Source organism: Taurulus bubalis (genome assembly GCF_910589615.1).
Source record: "Taurulus bubalis genome assembly, chromosome: 17".
NCBI lineage: Eukaryota > Metazoa > Chordata > Actinopteri > Perciformes > Cottidae > Taurulus > Taurulus bubalis.
In genome coordinates, this window is record NC_136605.1 from 18,731,707 (window position 1) to 18,752,515 (window position 20,809).

The 20,809-nt window shown below is 40.8% G+C and overlaps 2 protein-coding genes across 2 annotated transcripts; both read right to left on the minus strand.

Annotated features, from left to right (window-relative positions):
• Window positions 1–959: 959 nt before the first annotated feature.
• Window positions 960–10,786, minus strand: micall2a (mical-like 2a; the record flags this gene model as incomplete). Its single annotated transcript, XM_079233733.1, has 17 exons — window positions 960–1,039; window positions 1,128–1,174; window positions 1,315–1,429; window positions 1,513–1,586; window positions 1,936–2,038; window positions 4,769–4,892; window positions 5,076–5,140; window positions 5,331–5,438; window positions 5,869–6,062; window positions 6,531–6,585; window positions 7,428–7,612; window positions 7,750–8,256; window positions 8,344–8,474; window positions 8,633–8,799; window positions 8,919–9,060; window positions 10,229–10,277; window positions 10,644–10,786. 17 exons carry the CDS (start codon window positions 10,784–10,786, stop codon window positions 960–962), a joined length of 2,289 nt encoding a protein of 762 aa, XP_079089859.1.
• A 3,048-nt stretch (window positions 10,787–13,834) lies between these two features.
• On the minus strand, window positions 13,835–15,535 carry LOC306749573 (uncharacterized protein; the record flags this gene model as incomplete). Its single annotated transcript, XM_079232885.1, has 4 exons — window positions 13,835–14,029; window positions 14,153–14,257; window positions 14,849–15,006; window positions 15,301–15,535. 4 exons carry the CDS (start codon window positions 15,533–15,535, stop codon window positions 13,835–13,837), a joined length of 693 nt encoding a protein of 230 aa, XP_079089011.1.
• Between the last annotated feature and the right edge of the window lie 5,274 nt (window positions 15,536–20,809).

Genomic DNA, 20,809 nt, shown 5'->3' on the forward strand with positions numbered 1-20,809 from the left:
GCTACTGCTCTACCTAATCCTCTTTCACATAACATTATTGCATCAGCACAGCTGAACATTTTTGCAGCATTTATAAAATTAGCAAAGAAATTAACTGTCCGTACTGTGGCAAATTGGATTTCTGAGTTCTTGCCTTGCGATAGAGCATACCCAGGCTGCCACCTACAGTACGGCGTGAGAGAGGGACCAGTCTGCAACATGTGTGGCGCTTCATTTTACACTCCACAGCCAGCCAAACTAAATTGTCAAGGCTTTTTTTCCTCCTGCTAATATCCTCACAGGAAATTTGTTAAAATGCATTAATAAATAAATACTGAAATCATTTCATTTCGGATCAGGACTGCTGAAGGATTACACATTCATTGTGACTCATGTGTGCATGTGGAACAGCCAGTGTTCTCTCTGGAATTTGAAAACCATGATAGCTTATGTTTTTAACTCCCGACATCCAATTTGTTTGACCCAGTGCAAGTTGATTCGCTAAACATTAACGATTATATTCCAATCAATACAATAAATATACAGAAGCTTTACATAACAAAACATATCCATGACTGAAGATTTTTTTTTTTGTGAAACTCCTCCACTGAAGTCAAATTGATATAAAAAGGAAAAATAGTAAGTGCTGCAGTTCACATAATTCAACATAATTTAGAAGAAAAAAACCTGTGACAGACAATTCTGAAAAAACATGACACCCACTGTGAAAGCAAAGATTGAATCATGCATTTGGAAATTATCAGTTCAATTAAATAACAGAAAAGAACTGAAAACAACATTTTAACTTAACTTTCAGCTTGAAAATATTCTGACAACTAGAAAACACAACTCATGATTTGATCCATTACACTCTCTTCATTTGCCTTCTCATCAGCACACTGCGTACTGCAGTACTTTAATGTAAAAACCTTATAACATTTTAAAAAGGAGTGATAATGTTAATTTAGTAAAAAGCGCCTTCATTCAACTCGCCTTTTACTTCTTCGCCTGAACAGCTTTGAGATGGAGGATTTCCTCTTATGTTTGGCTCTCTTTACTCCTATTCACCAAAAACAGTGTATATTAGAACGACGCATTCAAATTGGAAAATCTTAACTAAAAGAAAAAGCTTTTCATGCGATACTTACCAAGATTTTGCATCATTTCATTCAACTGCTGATCCTCCTCCACTTCCCTGAATTTGATACAACAAATAACTCTAGTTTAGCATTGTGCCCTATTTGCATATCAATGTGTTGTATTACGAGTATCGCTCTGCATTACTAATCACTCAAATAATGTAAAAACGTATTTTAAGATGGATTGTGTCGTTACCTCAGCCTGTCTTCATCCAGAACCTCCACTATTGCATTTCTGCCGTCCACTATCTCCATCAGTCTCTGCATCAACTTCCTCTCCCGCTGTTGCTCCTCTCTGGACTTTAAATGATCTGTAACACCACGTTTACAGACTTTAGTGCTGAAAAAAATTAATCAAGCAGAGGTGATGTTCAGAAGAGAGAGTGATCTGTACCTGGCTTCTCCAGCAGCCTGCGAAGTTCCCCCTCCACACCTGGCTGCTGCTGCTCCAGCTCCTGAGTCCTGGCTCTGAGAGATGCATTCAGTTATCACATGCAGAACACAACAATAAACCTCCCTAATTAGGCACAACACATGCATCCGAAAACAATATTGAAAAAAATGAATTTGGTTTGACAGTGAATAAATTCAAATTATTTCTAGCGTTATGGAAAAAGTGTACAAGAACAATAAAACAAATTAAAAACCACCTTCATTTGGATGAATGCCATTTCATTGGAAAATATTTCAGGGCGATAAGTTATTTTATATAAAGAAAAAGAAAAGAGCTTTGGCACAAAGTTAAACAGACTGCAGTAAAAAGCTCTCCAATAGAATAAATTAAACCCAAACTGAGATAAACTATAGAACAACTCACATGTACACAAGCTCTGACTCCTTCCGAATGTACATCTGCTTCCGTCGAATCAAGTTGAACCAGTCGACCATCAGTGGGTCCATTAATACGTCTCCCTCCCCCTCTGAGAAACACAATGCAACACTTTTTAAGGTTGTAAGATACAATTCGTGACCCTCGACAAGCTTTTATCTAGTTCTAAAATGTAGGCACTAATGTGTACATCCATCCATATGAATAACAATGATAACACTTGTCGACCTCCCAGACCTTTTTGGAAAATGTGCATTTACTTAATGGTTCTTACTTGTGAGACAAATTAAACTAAAAGATTGAGATGGCAATATTTTAATATAATTTTGACTCCGCTGATATATAATTGCAGTGACTGAGGTTATGGAGCAAGCTGAAGAATAATTGTTTTCATTCCAAATTTGATATTTTGGTTGTTTTATTTTGTATTAACTATAACAATCAAGAAGCCTTCCCTCATCCAGAATCTTAGCACATTGCATTTTCACTAGAGCAAGTCCTAGTTTTCATATGACTGTACTCGATGCACAATAATACAATTGACTGCAAAAATAAATGAGGTTTTGGGATTATCTGGCTGCAGGATTGTTGAGGTGGAGGGCAACTCCCCTCCTGGGATCATGTCAACACGTCACTTACAGGACTGTAGCGGCAATCCTACACAGCCCTGCACCTGAGGTGTAGCTAACCCTAAATCTGATACTTTTAACTTAAAGTAAACATTACCGCCATGTGCTGTAGAAGATATGCACACCGGTGAAGAAAAACACACACACACACACATACATACTGTATAGTTAAAGTTATCAGTCATTCCCCCTGTTGCATAGACTTTAGCAAAGAACATAACCTTCCTTTTTCTCACTAAAAGCTTGGGCGAATAATAATTTTGGTATTTTAGAAAATACATTTAACCCAGGGTCAAATAAAAGTCAATTGATTTCAATAAAAGATTAATCGCTTGCATAAACAGAGAACATTCCCTGGTTCCAGTTTCTCGAATGTAAGAATTTGTTTGTCAAATATGAAGATAATCTGAATATCTCTGGGTTTTAGACTGCTGGTCGCGCAAAACAAGCATTTTAAATGTCACTTTAGGAAATTAAAATTTCTCATGATTTTCTGACATTTTATGGAAAAAAAACAATCGATTAATCTATAATTAAAATAATCATTAGTTGCAGCCCTACAGTACATACACAGGCCCCTGCATTTCGTTCTATAATATAATTCCTCATCTAAACCTCCAAACATGGTCTAAATATGCAATTTGATATGTAGGGAATGTAGAGCAACACAGAGGGAATACATGATGAAGCACAGATTTGTCTTCATCACTTATTTAATAATGTTTTAGAAAAACTCCAGTAGGGATTAGCTTTAATTTATTTATTTAAAACCAAAACGTGAAGCTTTGACAACGATCCTGATAAATATAAAATGTTATAGGCGGTATAAATATTTTTCTAAAGCAGTATTCATGGCTAGGCAGCCCTTCAGTCCACCACTTCATTATGACATGCGCTGCAACACAGCATGCATTTCAGGCTTTACAAAGTCACACTTGAATACCTGAGTAGGTGGATCAATAGATTTCTTTTTTTTTTTTTTAGAGGGAATATTTGCCAAACCCAATTAGTGACTAATCCATTAAAACACACCCCAAAGTCACATTTACAATAAAGACAGAGCGGGACAGGGACCGAGGACAAGACAGTCTACATTCTGCCATCACCAGAACAAACGTGATTTTATTTGGAATTGAACAAGAGTGCCAGAGTTGAGTTTTTAACGATGACAAGTTGAGAGGTGGATGATCTCCTAGGTAGTGTGCGATTGATGTAAAATCCTGGCCAAGTGATTGCATGCTCAGGTTTCCTGGTTGGCAAATAGGAGGGGGAAAAAAAAATAAGTCTGCAATCGACCAGAATATATATTACTATACCCAAGTCATGTTGACCTTGAGCAAAGCAATCAGGCCCCCCTACTCCCACCACCTCAAAAGAGAAGCAACATCCCTGTGGGCTGTCTGTGCCTCTCACCTCATTTGGCTGCAGAAACAGTAATAGAAATGGCAGGTAAATCCCCCAAACACACACACACACACACACACACACACACACTCACACACACCTCCAGCTGATGGCGAGTTAATGCACGTCTGTGTGTGTCCCGTGCGAGGCAACCAGGACACACAACTCTGCACCAGAGACGCTCTGACTGAAGCAGCAGTGGGATTCAGCAGTTTGCACAAATACAATAAAATATCAAAGTTTGTGTCAAGTTTATTGACCGCGAGAGAGCAGAAATTGACCATTGAATCCACAACTTCTGCCTCAAAATAAGTGAGAATGAGGAAGTGTTTATTTTCAAAGTGCACATCTTGTTTCTGACATAAAATTGTGTGGGTATGTCTAAACGAGGGAAAGGAAGAAAATGGAAACTAGAATTACCGCCTTGTGGTTTTACCTCTCACCCAGTCACGTTGCAGTTTACGTCCACGTCTGTCAGAAACGTCGTCACTAAATATAAGTCAATCTTTTTATAGACATTTGTGTGAAATTGTCAAAATTAGCATAATCATCGAGTTATGGACAACAATGCGTCTTGTGAGATCAGAAGGACCTTGACCTTAAAAAACACACAATTCTAATCAGTTCACCTTTAACTCCACTGTTGACGTTTTTGCCAAATTTGAAAACTAATTTCACTCAAAGGATTCCTGAGATATTGTGTTCATGAGATTGAACCGGACGTACGTACGGACAGACAACCCGAAAAACAGAAGTGTTGCAGAGGAAGAGTGACAGGAATGACGTACCTTCCTCACAGCTGCGGAGCTTCTTTTCCAGCTCCACGCCCTCCTGCTCCAAATGAGCCAAGTTTGTCTCAATATCATTCAGGTCCCTCTCAATCTGCTCCACTGGAATGTGATAAGACTTCACCTGATAGGAAACAAAAGAACGCAAGAGTCACAGTAGAAGTATAGATATAACTTCAATTTGAAAATACAGACTTTGGACACTTAAACGTAAAGAAGGTCGTCCGTTTTTTACTGGGAATATAATGAAAGCATATTTGTAGAGCTGTTAATTAATCTCTTAAGAGACTTAATGGAGGGAACTTACAGAGGGTGACCTCATTTCAGTCCTGGAGGCGTTGGTGGGTGACAAATACTTTCCCTTTTTAGCACCTAAGAGGTAGATAAAATAGGATTAGATAGTTCCTTCATAGCAGTTTTTCAGAAAAGTATTGTCACATATGACTTCACCTGATTTATTTTCAGTAAAAATGTCACTGTGTATATAAAAATCAACAAGATGGCTTCGGCCATGTATTTGGTTTTGATGATGACTTATTTTTTTTTAAAACTGGAAACCAACCTGACGGATTTCTGTGATTGGCTGAAGCAGTCGATGAAGAACTAATAGATTCCACAGCTGGCCGTCTGTTTGGGGATTTCACAGGCGAGGAACTCCCATGTTTAAAACCTAAATTAAGGACAAGAAGGTTTACACTGTCGCTCTGCAGAGAGTTCAATCTGCTAATGTTTGTCCTCGCCATGCTAGAAGAGAGTTGGGATCGCAACGTTGGGCTGCCAGTCATATTTGGGATTTGTGTAGTAACAGAATATATAGTACACACAGCACACGTTTTACTTCATAGATGCTTGATAGAGCATTTTTAAATAATTATTTTCTTTTTTTTCACAAAGGTCTTCAAAGATAAATAAATACCACACTAACTCTTTTTACACTGAACAAGTAAACACTTTAAAACAATAGTTACAAGTACTATATGCTATGCCACAATGCACCTTATTGGCAAATAACAGTGACGACAATAAGTGTGAATCCTGAAAACTCAAACTACAAACTGACTGCACTAGTAGAAAATGATTACAGTACAGAAGAGACTCACCAATGTTTCCAGACCCAAGCTGAGGTTTCTGCGGAGAGATTTCCCTAAAGTGCTCAGGATTGAACAGAGCAAAACTAACTGGAGGTACTGCAGGCGTTGGAGCCGAGGGAGGCCTCGTTGTTCTATTGGGGACAGAGGAGGAAGTCGTGGACTTGAATCCAGATTTATGTTGCTCAGTAAAGGCTTCAGCATCTCTGTGAGAAAGACAACACAATTACCCTTTAAGTGGGTTACCATTTAAAAAAAACAGCGTAAAAGTAGCATTCACCTGACACAGATTTAAAGCACCTACTGCATTTAGGCTGAGCATAAAGAATGGAAATATAAGAACAGGCCTCACCTTTTATTTTGTAATGATAAAAAGGAGGAATCATCAGCAGGGATTAGAAATGAGAGAAGCTAGTGTTAGAGTGGGGAAAGGTCAGGCCCGGCACTCCCTTGGGCTTGTTAGGATGGGGGACAGAGCTAGCTGCTGCACTCCCAGCCAGTCAACATTAACACAGACGGAAGAAGCTCGGCGACGCTGCATTCTGGAGAGTGAATAAGCTGAATGGTCAGCGTTATTTGAAGACAAAATCGTGTCCCCACCTGTGTGACATTCCCACGTCCACCTTGTGAGTCATTGGGCAATAGTGAAAATTAAGATGGTTGAGGATACTTACTTTAAATTTAGCTCCAGCTTCACAGGTTTGAGCTTCAATTGCCCCCAGACTGGATCTGCAGACACATTATTTAGACAGAAGAAGTTGAGGGAATGACAGTACTTCATCCGTCACTTGAAATTGAGATCATTCTTACATTTTAAAACCAGTGGGACATTGTCAGATTGACTTTTATTTGACATCTGCTTTAGCAATTAAGTGTGCACTCAAAGTAGTTAAACTTCCTGTACACAGTAAACAAAAGACTCCCTCGACTCTTCTCCTTGTCACACTCGCATGAACAGCTCATAATAAGTGCAGCTACTGGTTTCATTATCTAGTCTCTCACAACAATACCCTCAAGTAAATGATTCCCACCTGCAGATCTGTATTAAAAGACCCAAATTAGGCTCTAATCTGTGCATGAGACAAATGGATAAATTCACAAAGTCTGTTAAATTTCAGGTGTTCTTGATTTCCAAACCAGTTGGAGTCATGGTCAGTATGTGATTCATATTAACAGGCAACATAATTACTTTACACAAGAGTTAAACTTTTATAAAAAAAATGGAAAATTGATGAAAAAAAAAAAAAAACACTAATTGTGTTTCTGTCTGAAAAGCAGCCGGCTGTCAGGATGCTGAACCCATGCATGCACATCGATCCGAGGAGTGACAGTTCCACTGTGACAGTTCAACTATAAAAAGTTCATTAAAAGTGAGAGACAGAAATTAAAATGTCAGCATCCAGCATTGTGGCCACATCGTGGCTGTATAAATAGGGCAAAGATGACAAAAGGGCTTTGTTTTCAATGAATGCGTTGCGAGACCGACAGGAAGAATGAGGGTGGGGGGTGGATGTTGGCTAGATGTCAAATAATGGATCAAGAACAACCGAAATGTATTTAGCGGCGCTTGCCTTTGGCAGTTGTGTGTACAGTTGTTGGCCTTGTGTCGTCTTTGTTGATGGTCTTCAGACATGGCGGTTCCTGATTGTTTGTCTGGCGGGTGGAGAGCTGTCCTGCCCAGTTTCCTGCTGGGACTTGGCTGCATTTATCTTTTCTCAAACCAGCGCTGTCAGCTGAACTTGGACCATCTCCAAACCTGCAGGGAGGGGAAACCCTCACCATCAGCCTTAATAACAGAAGTCTTTACAGATCTATATTGACAGTGGGACAGGATAGAAATGTCCAAATATTGCAGAGGACTCCTGGACACAAAGTATACAGTACAACACTCACCGTCTCTCTGCTGATCGAATGGTGAACGGGCGTTTGTTGTTATTGTTGCAGTTCTCCGCAGCCAGTTTATTTCCCATGGTTGTCCTGGCTTTGCATTTATCATCAGGACTCAGTGGGACCTTTGAACTTACTAGAACACTCGAGGGCTCTGCGGGCTTCCGGTTACCCACCGAGGCCTCTGTGACCGGCTGCGCAGCCTGGAAAAACCTCTGACGGGCCGTCTGCGTCTTCTGGGCTGAGGCCGTCCAGGACTGGGAAGGTTTAGTAGGAGTGACTGGCTTCAGGACAATATTCAGAGGGGCTGACAGCACAGAAGAGGGGCGTGGTGCAGGCTGGGTCTGGCTGGCACCATTAAAGCGCCCAGCTGAGCTGGCGGGTCCGTTTTTGATCCCAGACTCGGAGGAGGATGGTTTGCAACTGTTCTGGTGGGCGTTACAGATAAAAGTGTCTGGATTCTTCCCAGGTTTGTAGCCTCCCACATGAAGGACGCTGGAGCATTCGCTGCATCTGGTGGGAGGTTATTAGCGTGAAATAATGACCGGAATAAACAGCACACGACAGGAAAGTATCAATGAATATTGATTCACTTCTTACTTGAAACAGCTTCTGTGATAGAGCTTGCCTTCCACAAAGTGCCTTTGAACCAGATGAACATGGCTCTTGCATGCAACACATTTGCTATTGAGTGTCCCATTTTTGTTGGTGTTTTCTGCACGAACTGCCTTCTGTAAAAAGAAAAAAATAACTTATTAACATTAACCAACGCACTGAAAATAAACTAAATACTCTTTGTTCTTATATAGAGAATAAAATGGTTAATAAAGCAAAAGATGGACAGTAAACACCACCATGTTTAACGATGCGTTCTGACATGAGCACTGACCTGGACAGCAGCTCTGGCCGGCTTGGGTGAGGTCTGGGCAGTGAGAGTGGAAGGTAAACGATTCTCAATGGCGTTTTTAGACACAAAGCTTTTGGCAACCACTGGGAGATTTTTCTTCTCTAATGGCTCCTCCTTGGAGCCCTCTGCTGGCCTTTTTACACCTCCCACTGAGGAAAAGTGAAACAGTATCAGTGTCAATCATCACACTGTAGCGCAAGAGAGAACTGGCAACTCAAAACATATCTACACAGATGCTCAGGATATTTAAAACAAGCCGAATTCTCACTGGGAGGCCGTCCTTTGAAGTAGTTGTGGTACTGGGAGACGTAAGTAAGAATGCTCAGCCTGTCTGGGATCCTTAAAGCCACCATATCTTCTGCGTCTAACAAAGCTGGAATCCCCAACTTCTCCTCTGCCACCTGAAAAGCCTTAAAAACAAAATTACACAGTTTAACAAAGAGCCCTTGGCGTATTTATTGGTAGTGTACGATGCACCACGTAAACACATTTTCCACTGGTGTAAAATACATGGTTTTCACTGGGCTCTGCAATGTCAGCGCCTACAATTACAACGTGTAAAAATGTCAGACAATACAAGCTACTTTAAATAGACTAGCAGTATTCTGTGGCTCGGCCCAGAGAGGTCTGTATAATGAATAGCACACTTCCTGTGAGCTTGGAGGATAAGAAAGGGGATGGAGGGAGCAGGATATCAGGGCATTGTTTAGGATCAGCCGGGACATGCTCATTAAATTTAAAGCAAAGCCCTACTGAACACAAAGTCCAGTAATATAAAAGAGAGAGCACAAAGGATAAAGAACGTGGGATCTGTTTTGCTGCATGGTTTTCCTCAAACACGCAGACGATTTCTTATTTAACAACTCGTAAAATAACCACCTGTGAGAAACGTGACACTTTTCATGAAATATAGAAGGGTGTGAATTACTGTAACATTCACACCCTCGTGTTTCGGTCCAGGGAGCTTCGTCAAGGGCTAAGACTAAAACCTGATAAAACATTATTCTGTGGACAAACCTGTAAAGTTCTTCTTTGTAACACTCAAGAATGAAAACAACTGAGACTTCGAGTGAACTGTCATCCTGAGGATCGAGTGGCAGAGGATAGTAAGCCTCATTCAAAATGAATAGCCTGGAGAGCCTCTCTCTCCCCGGAGCTCAGGTTGGTTGCTGACACTGACAGGATCATCCAAGACAACAAGGAAGTCCTACAGAGTGCAGGGCCTGGACGCCGGTCAAATGGCAGAAGACTAAATAATGGAGGAGAGGTTGTGTTGCTTAAGTTGGGGTTTAACAAAATATATGGAGGTCAAGTGGGCCGAGGCGGAGTAAAGATTCAGAAACTTTAAGTTTGATCGGAGTCTTGGTGCTAGATGTACGTTCTACCAAGAAGCTTCTGCTGAAACTGCTCCGCTGGTAAAATGTTGAAACAGCTCAATATTGGAACAATATGCTGCATACAGTAAATGCCAAGTGGAGAATAAACACTGTGTACCTCAGGGGTTATTATTAATGAAGTGGATGTTTTATGATCCACTACGAACAACGCAGCGAAAGGTTCAACAACTTGACATCTTACCAGGCTGTTGTTCTCAAACACATCCTCCCCTTTGAGGGAGTCATAGTCTCTGAAACACAAATACAATGAACAGAGAGGGGGAGAAGTTAGTCATAATGGGGAGAACATCATCCAACAAAGACTTGGAGGATTTCAAAAATAAATATTACAAACTAAGCAAAAGGTTACACTATCAAGGTGTCACCATACTAATCTTAAACATGATAGGTTTACTTATAAATGATATTCAGAACATCAGAACAAACAGCCCTAACTAAATAAGTCTCCATATTACAAAATGAACCACATTGTATTTTTCATTAATAATGTGTGCCAAAAACACGTTTAATCCCTTGTAGAAACTACATTAACTGAGTACAGTGTATCCAGGTTGGCCCACAGAATACCAGCTCCTTGTCTCAAAGGTTAAACTCACATCAGGTCCGGTCTGTACTTGTGGATGAGCGCACAGAAAGCCAGTCCGTTCTTGAACGAGGTCGTCATGTTGGTGATGGCCACATCTCGGTAGCCATCACACTGCAGCCGGCACCACTGCTCCAAAGCCTTGATGGCAGCCATGCTCTCCCCCCAACGCGACGGGCTCACACAGCGGTGCCGCAGAACAGGCAAGAAGTGCGCAACAGGCGGACGTTTCCGTGTGGAGGAGTCGGAGGAAAGAGAGGTAAAAAAAAAAACAAAGTGCGTCTGCTCGGGCTTTGGTCGTGATCTGCGGGCTGCAGCTGCGTCCTGTTTCCGTCTTTTCACCTGAATGACAGGCGGGACGAGCTGCTGGCGGCTCTGCGCTCGTTACGCTAATTGGCACCGACTGCGGAAGCGTCATTAGCAGCAGTTTGATCAAACTCGACTGAAAGGAACATCGTTTATCTGCTGTGCATAATTCACTAAACTTACATATACATACATTCAGATATATTCATACACTTGACTAGCTAACTTGCTTTTGTCCAGAGAGGAGCCCCCTGTGTTGAAAACAAACGCACCCCTCAGTGTAACCTTTAGGCGTTACTTTAGGCGTTACTTTTTTCATGACATGTTATGGCACACACTACTATGACATGTGTTATGGTACTATTCCACAATTTTTGTTTTTTTATGTCTTGCTTTCGCTGTTCTATCTATACTAACAACATTGTTACTATGACATTTGATTTTAATAACATAAACCATGACATTTTGATTAAACTTTTAATGACATACTGTATACTAATATTCTTTTATAGGAGCCATTTTGACACACAATGGCAGTATGACTACATCTTTCATACTATACTGTGACTTTCATGACCTTTTCAACATGCTAGAGCCTATTTAATCATTTTTTGACACTGTACTTTGATTTTTTTAAGCATACTATACAATGGATCTGTGACTGTTTTCGACATAGAATAAAGATCTTCTTTTCGGTATACTATGCTGTGACAATTGTCTTAATAAATGTGTTTTCTTTATACCAACAGACCTTTTTATGAAATACTATACTATGACTTTTTTTTATGACTTCATTCTACAGTCTAAGCTGTTACTTTTTTCAACATACTACGGCTCTTTTTTTTTCTTTTTTGGACACACTATACTATCTTTTTTTTTTACGACTTTTCTTTGACACACCATTCTGACTTGTTTGACTTTTTCCGACAGACTATGACTCAGGACTTTTTTTGATGACCTATTGTTACTTATTCCAACATACTATACAATGCCTTTATGACTTTTTCAACATTGGGTACAATTACTTTTTCGATAGACTATAGTATGACGTTTTAATGACTTCATTCGCAAACTATTCAGCATTTTTTTTTTCAATGTACATTGCAAAAGGTATTTGGACTCTCATCTTGGTATAAATATATATTTTTAATTGAATGCACAATAACATTCCTCTTTGTGTCCTCCCTATAAAGGAGGACGATGCTGTAGGATTTCTGAAGTAATTAAAAACCGCAGGCTCGCTATCTCAGCCAGCACATCATGGTGAGTGTGCAGAATGAGAACAACAGAACTATGACATACATTTTCCCCCAGTCATCTTTGTGTGGGGCCTAATTGGGGCCTAATTGAGGCCAACTATTGTCACGTAAGGATTCTGCCCTAATTAGCCCATATTACTGTGTCCCAAAAATGTTTAGGCGAAACTTGTAACTTGATTTTTCGGCAACTTTATAAGAATTAGACTCAGAAAGTTTGTTAGAGAAAGAAGGGTTTGAGGAGTCCTCCCACTTGAACAGGAAACAACAGTAAGTTTATTAATTCAATGTGCTTCTCTGACCCAGATTGAAAAGTAGTATCAAATTTGACCCAGATACCTTTAACTTGAGTCTGTGAAATGTGAACGACCAAGTTTCACTATGGTCCACACAACACATAGGAGAGTTGTGACCACCGTGAGCATAAATGTATGCATTAGTTGGATTTTAAAAGCACTCACTGTCTGAACTATATCTCGTCTCTCTTGTCTCCGGACATCTTCACACCCAGAAGGGGGCAGCGTTACACTGCACTGTTACAGAACTGTCTCACTCCAAACCCTTGGTCAAATACACCCATGTTTTCATGTAGCAAACGTTTTGTTGGACTTCAACTTGATTTAATCCAACACACAAATCATGTTGTGTTTTGTTTTGACTGTGAATTATGATCTGTAAAATACTGTGTGAAGTAGTTGAAGACCTCAAAACTCATGGGATTATGAAATGCTTCCAAGCTGGATTGGACCCCAAAACCAGATCAGGGATTGATATCACATTTATTTTTACTTCATTTATTTACCACAGCTGTTATTGATTATTTTTTCATCCCTATATTAAAATGTTGGACATTGATTGTTTATCTCAGCTCTTAAAATTGGCCCTCAAATCTTTTTAAAAGACATATCTTCGTGAAATCTGTGTCACAATTGTTTTGTTATTGCAGTATATTTTTGATGCAGATAGTCACGCGTCATCTATACCCACTCACTCTCACATGATTTCATTTGTTGCTATTCCCATTGCTTCCTGTGAGGACGTGTGGCTGCATGCAGACATCCTGCGGAAACCCGAGAGGTCAGGGATGAGTCCGCCTTTAGTGAAATCATTTAGAAATGATTTCACTGCATCCGATTTCAGCTGTGCCCCAATAACTATATTTGTCATTTGTCACTGTTATCTGTTCAAGACTGATCTTCACACAGTGTTACCATTCATTCAGAGTTCACAACCTCAGTAGCATTCAGTTGAAAACTGCGTTGAAAACATAAACAGCACTTTCATGTGAGATAAACAATCACTTCTGAAAGGAAGGAAAAATAAAAGTATATACAGTTTTATATTTGTATGCAAAAGATCAAGCATTGATTTGTTTACCACCCTAACTTACATAAACAGAAATTTCCAGAAATGTCATCAAAGAGGTTAGTAAGTAGTAAAATGAGATTGAAAATAGTGCGGCAAGATAAATACGTGTTTATTATTTGATAGGAAAGCATGTAAAATATTACTTTGAGGTTTTATACTAAGCTAAATAATGAAGCTCCTCATCCCAAATTGGTTTAAAAAGTATGTTACTGCATATTAATAGTGTATACACTGTGTCTCTATTATTATCTGTACAAACAGGAAGAAGGAAAAACTATAAATCGTTGTGCATTGCATCGTCTTCCTGTGTTTGTGACCGCGTCTCGCCTCCAGACATGTTCACAGTGCTGTGGATCTCGGCCTCGTGCTCTCTGGCTTTGGCCCTCAGCTTCGCGATGCTGCAGGAGCGGAGCTCGTCTGAGCTCGGCCCCTCCGGCCTCTCCCACTTCCCCGACCTCTGGGTCACAGGCTGCATACGCACGCTCAGCGCAGCACTCGCAGTTTTTGTCCATGGATAGTTTTCTCCTTCCTGTCGTTTCTCCCATCGCTCGCCGGTAGAACATTCTGTCTGCTGTTTCGAACTCCTGCTCACTTTCTCGGACGTTTCATCCTCGTCTCTTTTTACATAAGGCCCTCTGATCTGGCCCTGGAGCTTCAGCTGCCGCCTCATCTTGGCACGGCGATTTTGAAACCAAACCTGGAAAGAAATGAGGGAACACTAAATTGAAATGATAAAGGAAAGTATAAATAGATGAATACACTTCACCAAAAATATATTTGGTTCTAATTTACGGTCAAAGTTCAATAACCTTTTCCACACTGGCGTTATGGGTACTTATTTTAGGATATGTTCACATTTAAGTCAACTGACATGACGATTGAATGAGTTATGCTGTACTCATTTATTTCATCCATCACGGCAGTAACAAAAATACCTATCTGACGCAGTTCCAAATGCCTTGAAAAGAAAAACTTTGAAATATATCTATACTTCATTCAACACACGCCTGAAGTTTCAACTGGAAAAATTATATTCCAGACACTTTTTCTCCTTGGAATTCTGTGTTAAAACCTTGGTATTGTTTAATACGTTGACATCTTGAATATAATTAGAAATGTGTGTGGATTGAAAGAATATTTGTCACTTGACACAACTTGGCACTGATGGACTTGCAAAAACATCAATAGGTTCTGAAGAGCTTCATTTACATACTGTATTCAAAACAATCTTTTCATTTGAATGAGTGGGAAGCGAACGTTTCCAGAAGGAGTTCAGGGTGCCAATTACCTGTACTCTGGCCTCGATGAGGTCCAGTCTGAGGGCCAGGGCTTCCCTCATGAAGATGTCTGGGTAGTGGGTGGTCTCGAAGGCCTTCTCCAGCTCCTCCAGCTGCCAGCTGCTGTAGTTGGCCCGTGCCCGACGCTGCTTCACTGGCCTCTGTTCATCTGGAAAGCACAGCGCAAGCACCAATTACACAATCGCCAACGGGTGACAAGGAACTAATGGCTCTAGATTGGATAATTAGCACAGCAATCATTAGGCCCACTTTAACGCCGCTTGATAATTGATTGTTAGTTACGAGCTGTTAGCCAATCTTTTGTAAACATTCACACTACGATCAGATGGTACTCACTGACTGTCTTAAAAACAGACTGTGGTCAAACTGTGCCAGTTTGGCTCTGCGCAAGTCCTGTATCATTGGTCCCTTTTCTGCCACAGCAGCTGTAGTTTGAACTCACCTATGCCTTCTGTGAACGGCCCCATCCCGACCGCCTGCGTGGCCAGGAGAAAAGCTTCCTTGCATGGCTCTGGCTGCAGATAATTCCTCAAGGATTCATAGCTGATAAAGGGCCCCGGGATCAGAATCTGAGGTTGAGAGCCCAGTCTGGTTGGGAATGCAGGGAAAAAGTGAGCTGCAGGTGAATGGAAAACTGCAGGCAGCAGAGTAGAAACCACTTGCCCTGGGCCAAACATGTCCATGCTGCGAAGAGCCCAATATTAAGCGTCAGTCCACTGGAAAAGGGCCAGGTTGACTCCTACAGGGATGCAGATGGAATGGTGAAATGCATCCCAATGTCCACAAAAAAAAGAAGAGAAAACAGTTACGATTGTCCACTAGATATATGTGTCCAGGTGGTGGTTAAAGCGTGCAGCATGTGGCTAAGTGCAGGGATTAGGTGTTGCCTTGGGAGTGAAGGTAACGCTTGAGTAGTGGAGGTGGTCTCACCTTAGCTTTCTGTGCTTCTCCAAATCCTCTCCCCCGCCTCTCCCAGTCACATGACTTCCAAAGAGACAGCAGGGCTTGGTTTATAGGACGGAGGTGAGAATGCAACCTGTGATTCATCTCTGTGGATTATCAGTGTTATTCCATCTGTGGTTGCCGTGTTCGTCATGACTTTTTTCAACCACAATCTGTTTCTGACATTTTAGTAGTCCCCTGCATGTTTCTCTCTCTCTGCTTACCTGGGACAAGTTGCAACATCTTTGGCTTCTGAAGTTTCAATCAGTGAGATGGACAGGAGCTCAGTGTGTGGAAACTCAGTTTTGAAGATGAGTAATGCTCAGTGACACATTGGCCCTAAAGATTTGCACAACTCTGAACTGTTAATCGTTTCACAGTTGTAAATCACAATGAGAACAAATTACTGCAAGAAGATAGATACATCATGAAAACACAAGTAGTTCAGTCCTGTGGGAGGAAAACAAGCACAAAAGCAGCAGATCCCGAACAGCAGGTTCCAGGGTAAACAAACTCCTTCTGACAACAATGAGACAAACCTAAAAGCTCATTTACTGGATGTGTTTAATCCCACCGAGCAACTTTTTGTTAACTCTATTGTTGATTTAATTTTTTTTTTTTCTATAGCTGTGATGTTTATTTTCCACAAAACTATGACAGGCTGTGTGAAAATAATCACGTCTGCCAACTTACCGAGTAGTAGGAGCGCACACACGCAAACGCCTTCATACAGGAGGAGAAACCCAGTGATGACCTGTAAGAATAACAAACAACTAAATGATTGTGTTTCACTGCTACAGTAATACAAATGTGCAATTTACGTGGCATACTTTTAATCCGTATAAAACTTGTTATTATTATACTTTTATGTTGTCTTTAAAGTTGGAACTTTGACAACACATAGCACCTAACGAATGGATTTCTGGAAAATGTATCCACTTCCTGTAGTCAGGAATTTTGTGAAACGACATCCTGGGTTTTTCAGACTTTTCATTTCCAGAGAAACAGATTATTTAAACTGTGACTCAACTTTCAGGCTCATACATGAGACACTAATACATAGACGTCAGCACAGACCCAACGTTAGATGTAAACTGTCAACTCAAACTCATTGAACATGTGTTTTTGTGGCATATTTTGGTACCAAACTGGAAGAGCGCGTTCTTAAAATGTCTAACATACTCAGTGTATAAAAGTATAAAAACATTCACTGACGGATGTTTATACTTAGTATGGATGTTATATCCTGTGTGTGTGTTAATAACTCTTCCACTCCGTCCTCTTTTAGACTCATATGTCTGAATGCTGCTACAATAAAGACTCAGTTTTTTTTAATATAGTTTCTGAATTTATATGTTGTCTAAATGTTCTATTTGAGCTGTTTTGCACTTTATTATTACAATTCTCTTTATGTTTGACAGAAGAGAAACGTACTTTCAAATCTTCTGCGTTTGCACAAATGGAAGATTTGACATTAAAGCTGACTTTGACTTTTGAGCTAATATGTACTGCAGTAATCGGTGATGATATTCTTACCATCGTAGTGTGGTAGACACTACTGTAGTCTAAGTGTTACCGTACACTTACAGGATTTTTCCATCTCAGATCAAAGCGATCACATCAACACATTATCAGCCAAGACAGGAAGCTTATTAACACTTTTTTTTCTATGAGCAAGGCAGCTGTAGCTTAGCGTTGATGGATCTCTGATGAGATCCATCAACGGTCTACGTGTATTAAACACAGGTGTGTCAATTAATCCGATGCATATCATCTAACAACACATCTTAGCTAACTGCTCCTCCGCTCAGCCGTCGGTGAAAACATTCAGCTGTCAGTGTTGTCACCGCTAAACTGGCAGCTGAGGCGGCTTTGATCAGCCCGGGACCTCAGCAGCAGGCAGCTGGTCAGAGCTGAGGTGAGTCACGGGATGGTCATTCCTCTGCAAGCGGTGCGGACTGCAACGCCCTCACCTGTGGCCCTTTCATCTGCACCTGTTCAAACACCACATTCAAGCCCTAGTTGAGGCAGTAAAGAGGGCAGTGTTAGGGTTTGGCCAACTTGGATTTGGACATGTGGTTGAATTTACATGTTTTTATGTCAAAAGAATTTGAAATATTCACAATTTCACCCATAATTTGATTTCCCGATATTTAAAGATATATAATCACAGCATTGATAACATCATGCAGGGTTGTTACGGTCATGGAAAAACCTGGAAAAGTCATGGAATTGTAAAATGTTTTTTTCCAGGCCTGGAAAAGTCCTTGAAAAAAATAAAATCCCAAAGTTTTTTGGTAAAGTCATGGAAATGTGTTATATTCATATGTTCATGACGTTCATTTACGCTGAGTTTGAAATAATGAATATACTTTTAAAATATAAGCAGACATACAGGCAACTATATACATGTTTATTATTTTAATCAAACTATTCTCTCATTCATTTGTGTCATTTAAGGTTTACTGTATGCTTTGGAATTCTCATTGTTAGTTTAAATACTACATTTTCTCACTTTTTTACAAAATGTTTGGTCATGGAAATTTGGTTTAAAGTCATGGAAATCCATTGATCAAAATGTGTATGAACCCTGATCATGGGACACTTGAAGGCTCCAGTGAAACGTCCATTCCATTCTCCAAACCGCTTCTCCTATTCATGTTTGCGGGGCGCTGGAGCCGCTCCCAGCTGGCTTTGGGCGACGGCAGGGTTCACCTGGACAGGTCGCCAGTTTATCACATAGAGACAGACAACCATTCACGCTCACATTCACACCTACGGGTGATTTAGAGTCCAATTAACCTGAGCTGCATGTCTTTGGACTGTGGGAGTGAGGCGACTACACCACGGTGCAACACCTCCAGTGAAACTTGACTTAACAAAACATTTTTAGCAACTTATAAATTAGCCATATCCCGTCTTTATAAAGACATCAAAATGCATATTACAGAGAAGGTATATTGAATTAATAATGTAAATAATCCAGGCTCTGCATGTCTTTAATGTAGGTGTGTAGGGAGGACCATCGACATTGGTGGGCAAAGTAACAACTTTTAGCACTTTAGTCAGTGTGTGTGCGTGTGTGTGTGTGTGTGTGTGTGTGTGTGTGTGTGATGCGAGGAACAGACAGACAGAGAGATTAAAAGAAATCATTTCTGAGGTTTGCAAGTTTCGCGGGGGAAAGCAAAACAGATTAAAAGTGTCTTGTTTGAGCTGTGGTTAAATAAACAGTGCGTGTGGTGGGACTGACGCCTGAATAGCCGTCTCCGTTTGTCCTTGGCACACAGGTAGTTAAAGGGATTTCTGCTGTCTCAAAGTAGACCCCCTTCTCTCAACCCCCAAACCACTGTGTGTGTCTGTGCCTGGGTCCTTTAATGCCCATTGATCAAGATAATCAGGGACAAAATTGGGGGGAAAACCAGTGGGGGAGGTTCTGACAGTTGTAACTCAAAAGAGCTGCTTGTGGATAATTGAAGGAGGCATTAAGACAACAATAGTAATGGCTAATGCCCGGCCTTATTGGTCCCTCAGGTATCTTTAGCTCCCTGGATGACAAGGCAAGACTGGAGATCCACAGCTAAAATGGCAATCATCGTATCATTAGCAGAGCTTTAACTGTGGGGACAGAATGTGCGTTATCTGTGGGTTTAGCAAGCCACCAATGGGATGCCCTTCAGATGGCTAGTTTGAAATGGACTTGTTTGAGCTTGCATTCACTCATTACAAAGTAGAGGGAAAGGGACATCTGAAATCCCCCTCAAATGTGTGTTTTGGGATCTTAGATAACGTAATGATTCGGACATTTTTAAATACTTTGAAAAGTCCCTGTCCAATCAAGAGTGTGCTTTGCTTATTGTTGCATCACTTCGATGTTTGGCTTCCGCTGTGCAGAAGGATGTGTGTGCAGTTTGACAATAGAAGGCGGTTTTAAGTTTCTTTGTGCTTGAATCTGAATTGAGGACGCGGGACATCACAACTAGTTCGGGAGCCAGAAACTCGAAGCCTCGCGTTGAAAAAAATATCTTCTGGAATTTGTTGCAGAAAAGCACTTTCAAGGAGTTGAAATGTGAATTAAATGATGAGGGCTATTGACTCCCTTTTTCCCTTAAAAGACACGGCTAAAGTGGATTAACTATATCCCGCTGCCCTGAGTGAGAGAAGATACAATCTAACATAATGGAGATCGTGAACACTGCACATTATTATTCTTTCTCATCCACTACAATGACACTTCAGCTCCTCATGAAGCAAGAGTTCTGCCAAATGTCACGCGAAGATGGATGATTATTGCAGCTCCACTGCCATGGGAATATATCTATCTGGTGTAATTTGCAGGCTGGAACAGCAATGAGCACAGATAAGATCAATATTTAATGAAAGTGTAAGTGAAGCTTAAGGGTTGTCACTTATGCCTCTGCTGTTAATGACATGTCACATTATCATACTTATCAGATTGGGTCAATCTTAACTGCAATTACTGGGCTCATTCCTTTTTAATTCATTACAAATGTTGAATCTTTCCAGTCGTCCACCTCTGTGCAAACACACCGCGAATGTATTCTCCGACTGCTTGCATATGTTCTTTAGTGTCAACTGCCCGCACAAACTTCAAACTGAAATCTATTAATGGGAGCGTGGATTGGTATAATTCAATCAACACACCTAAAACGTGTTTTTAACTTGGAAGAGAAGTGTATTTCATGGCTGAGGAAGCCCCTATGCTTGGTGCCTCACTCTCCCTGGTAATAGTATCCCACAGTGAGCCTTGCTGATTGTTTTAGTCCTGGATCACTGGCCATGGGATAAACCTGAGAGCCCAGCCTGCTTTTCATGTCAAAACCTTCAAGGGAAAGCGGCCACAATCCAAGAGCAATCACACTTGAGACATCAAAGTGCCAGAGAGAAGAGAGGCGAGAGACGGTCCACATTTTTTCCACGCAAGCCAAGTGCAACTGAAGCGTGGAGGAAGAGGAGATGATCTAAGGCGAGGGTGCCATTGAGAGGAAGAC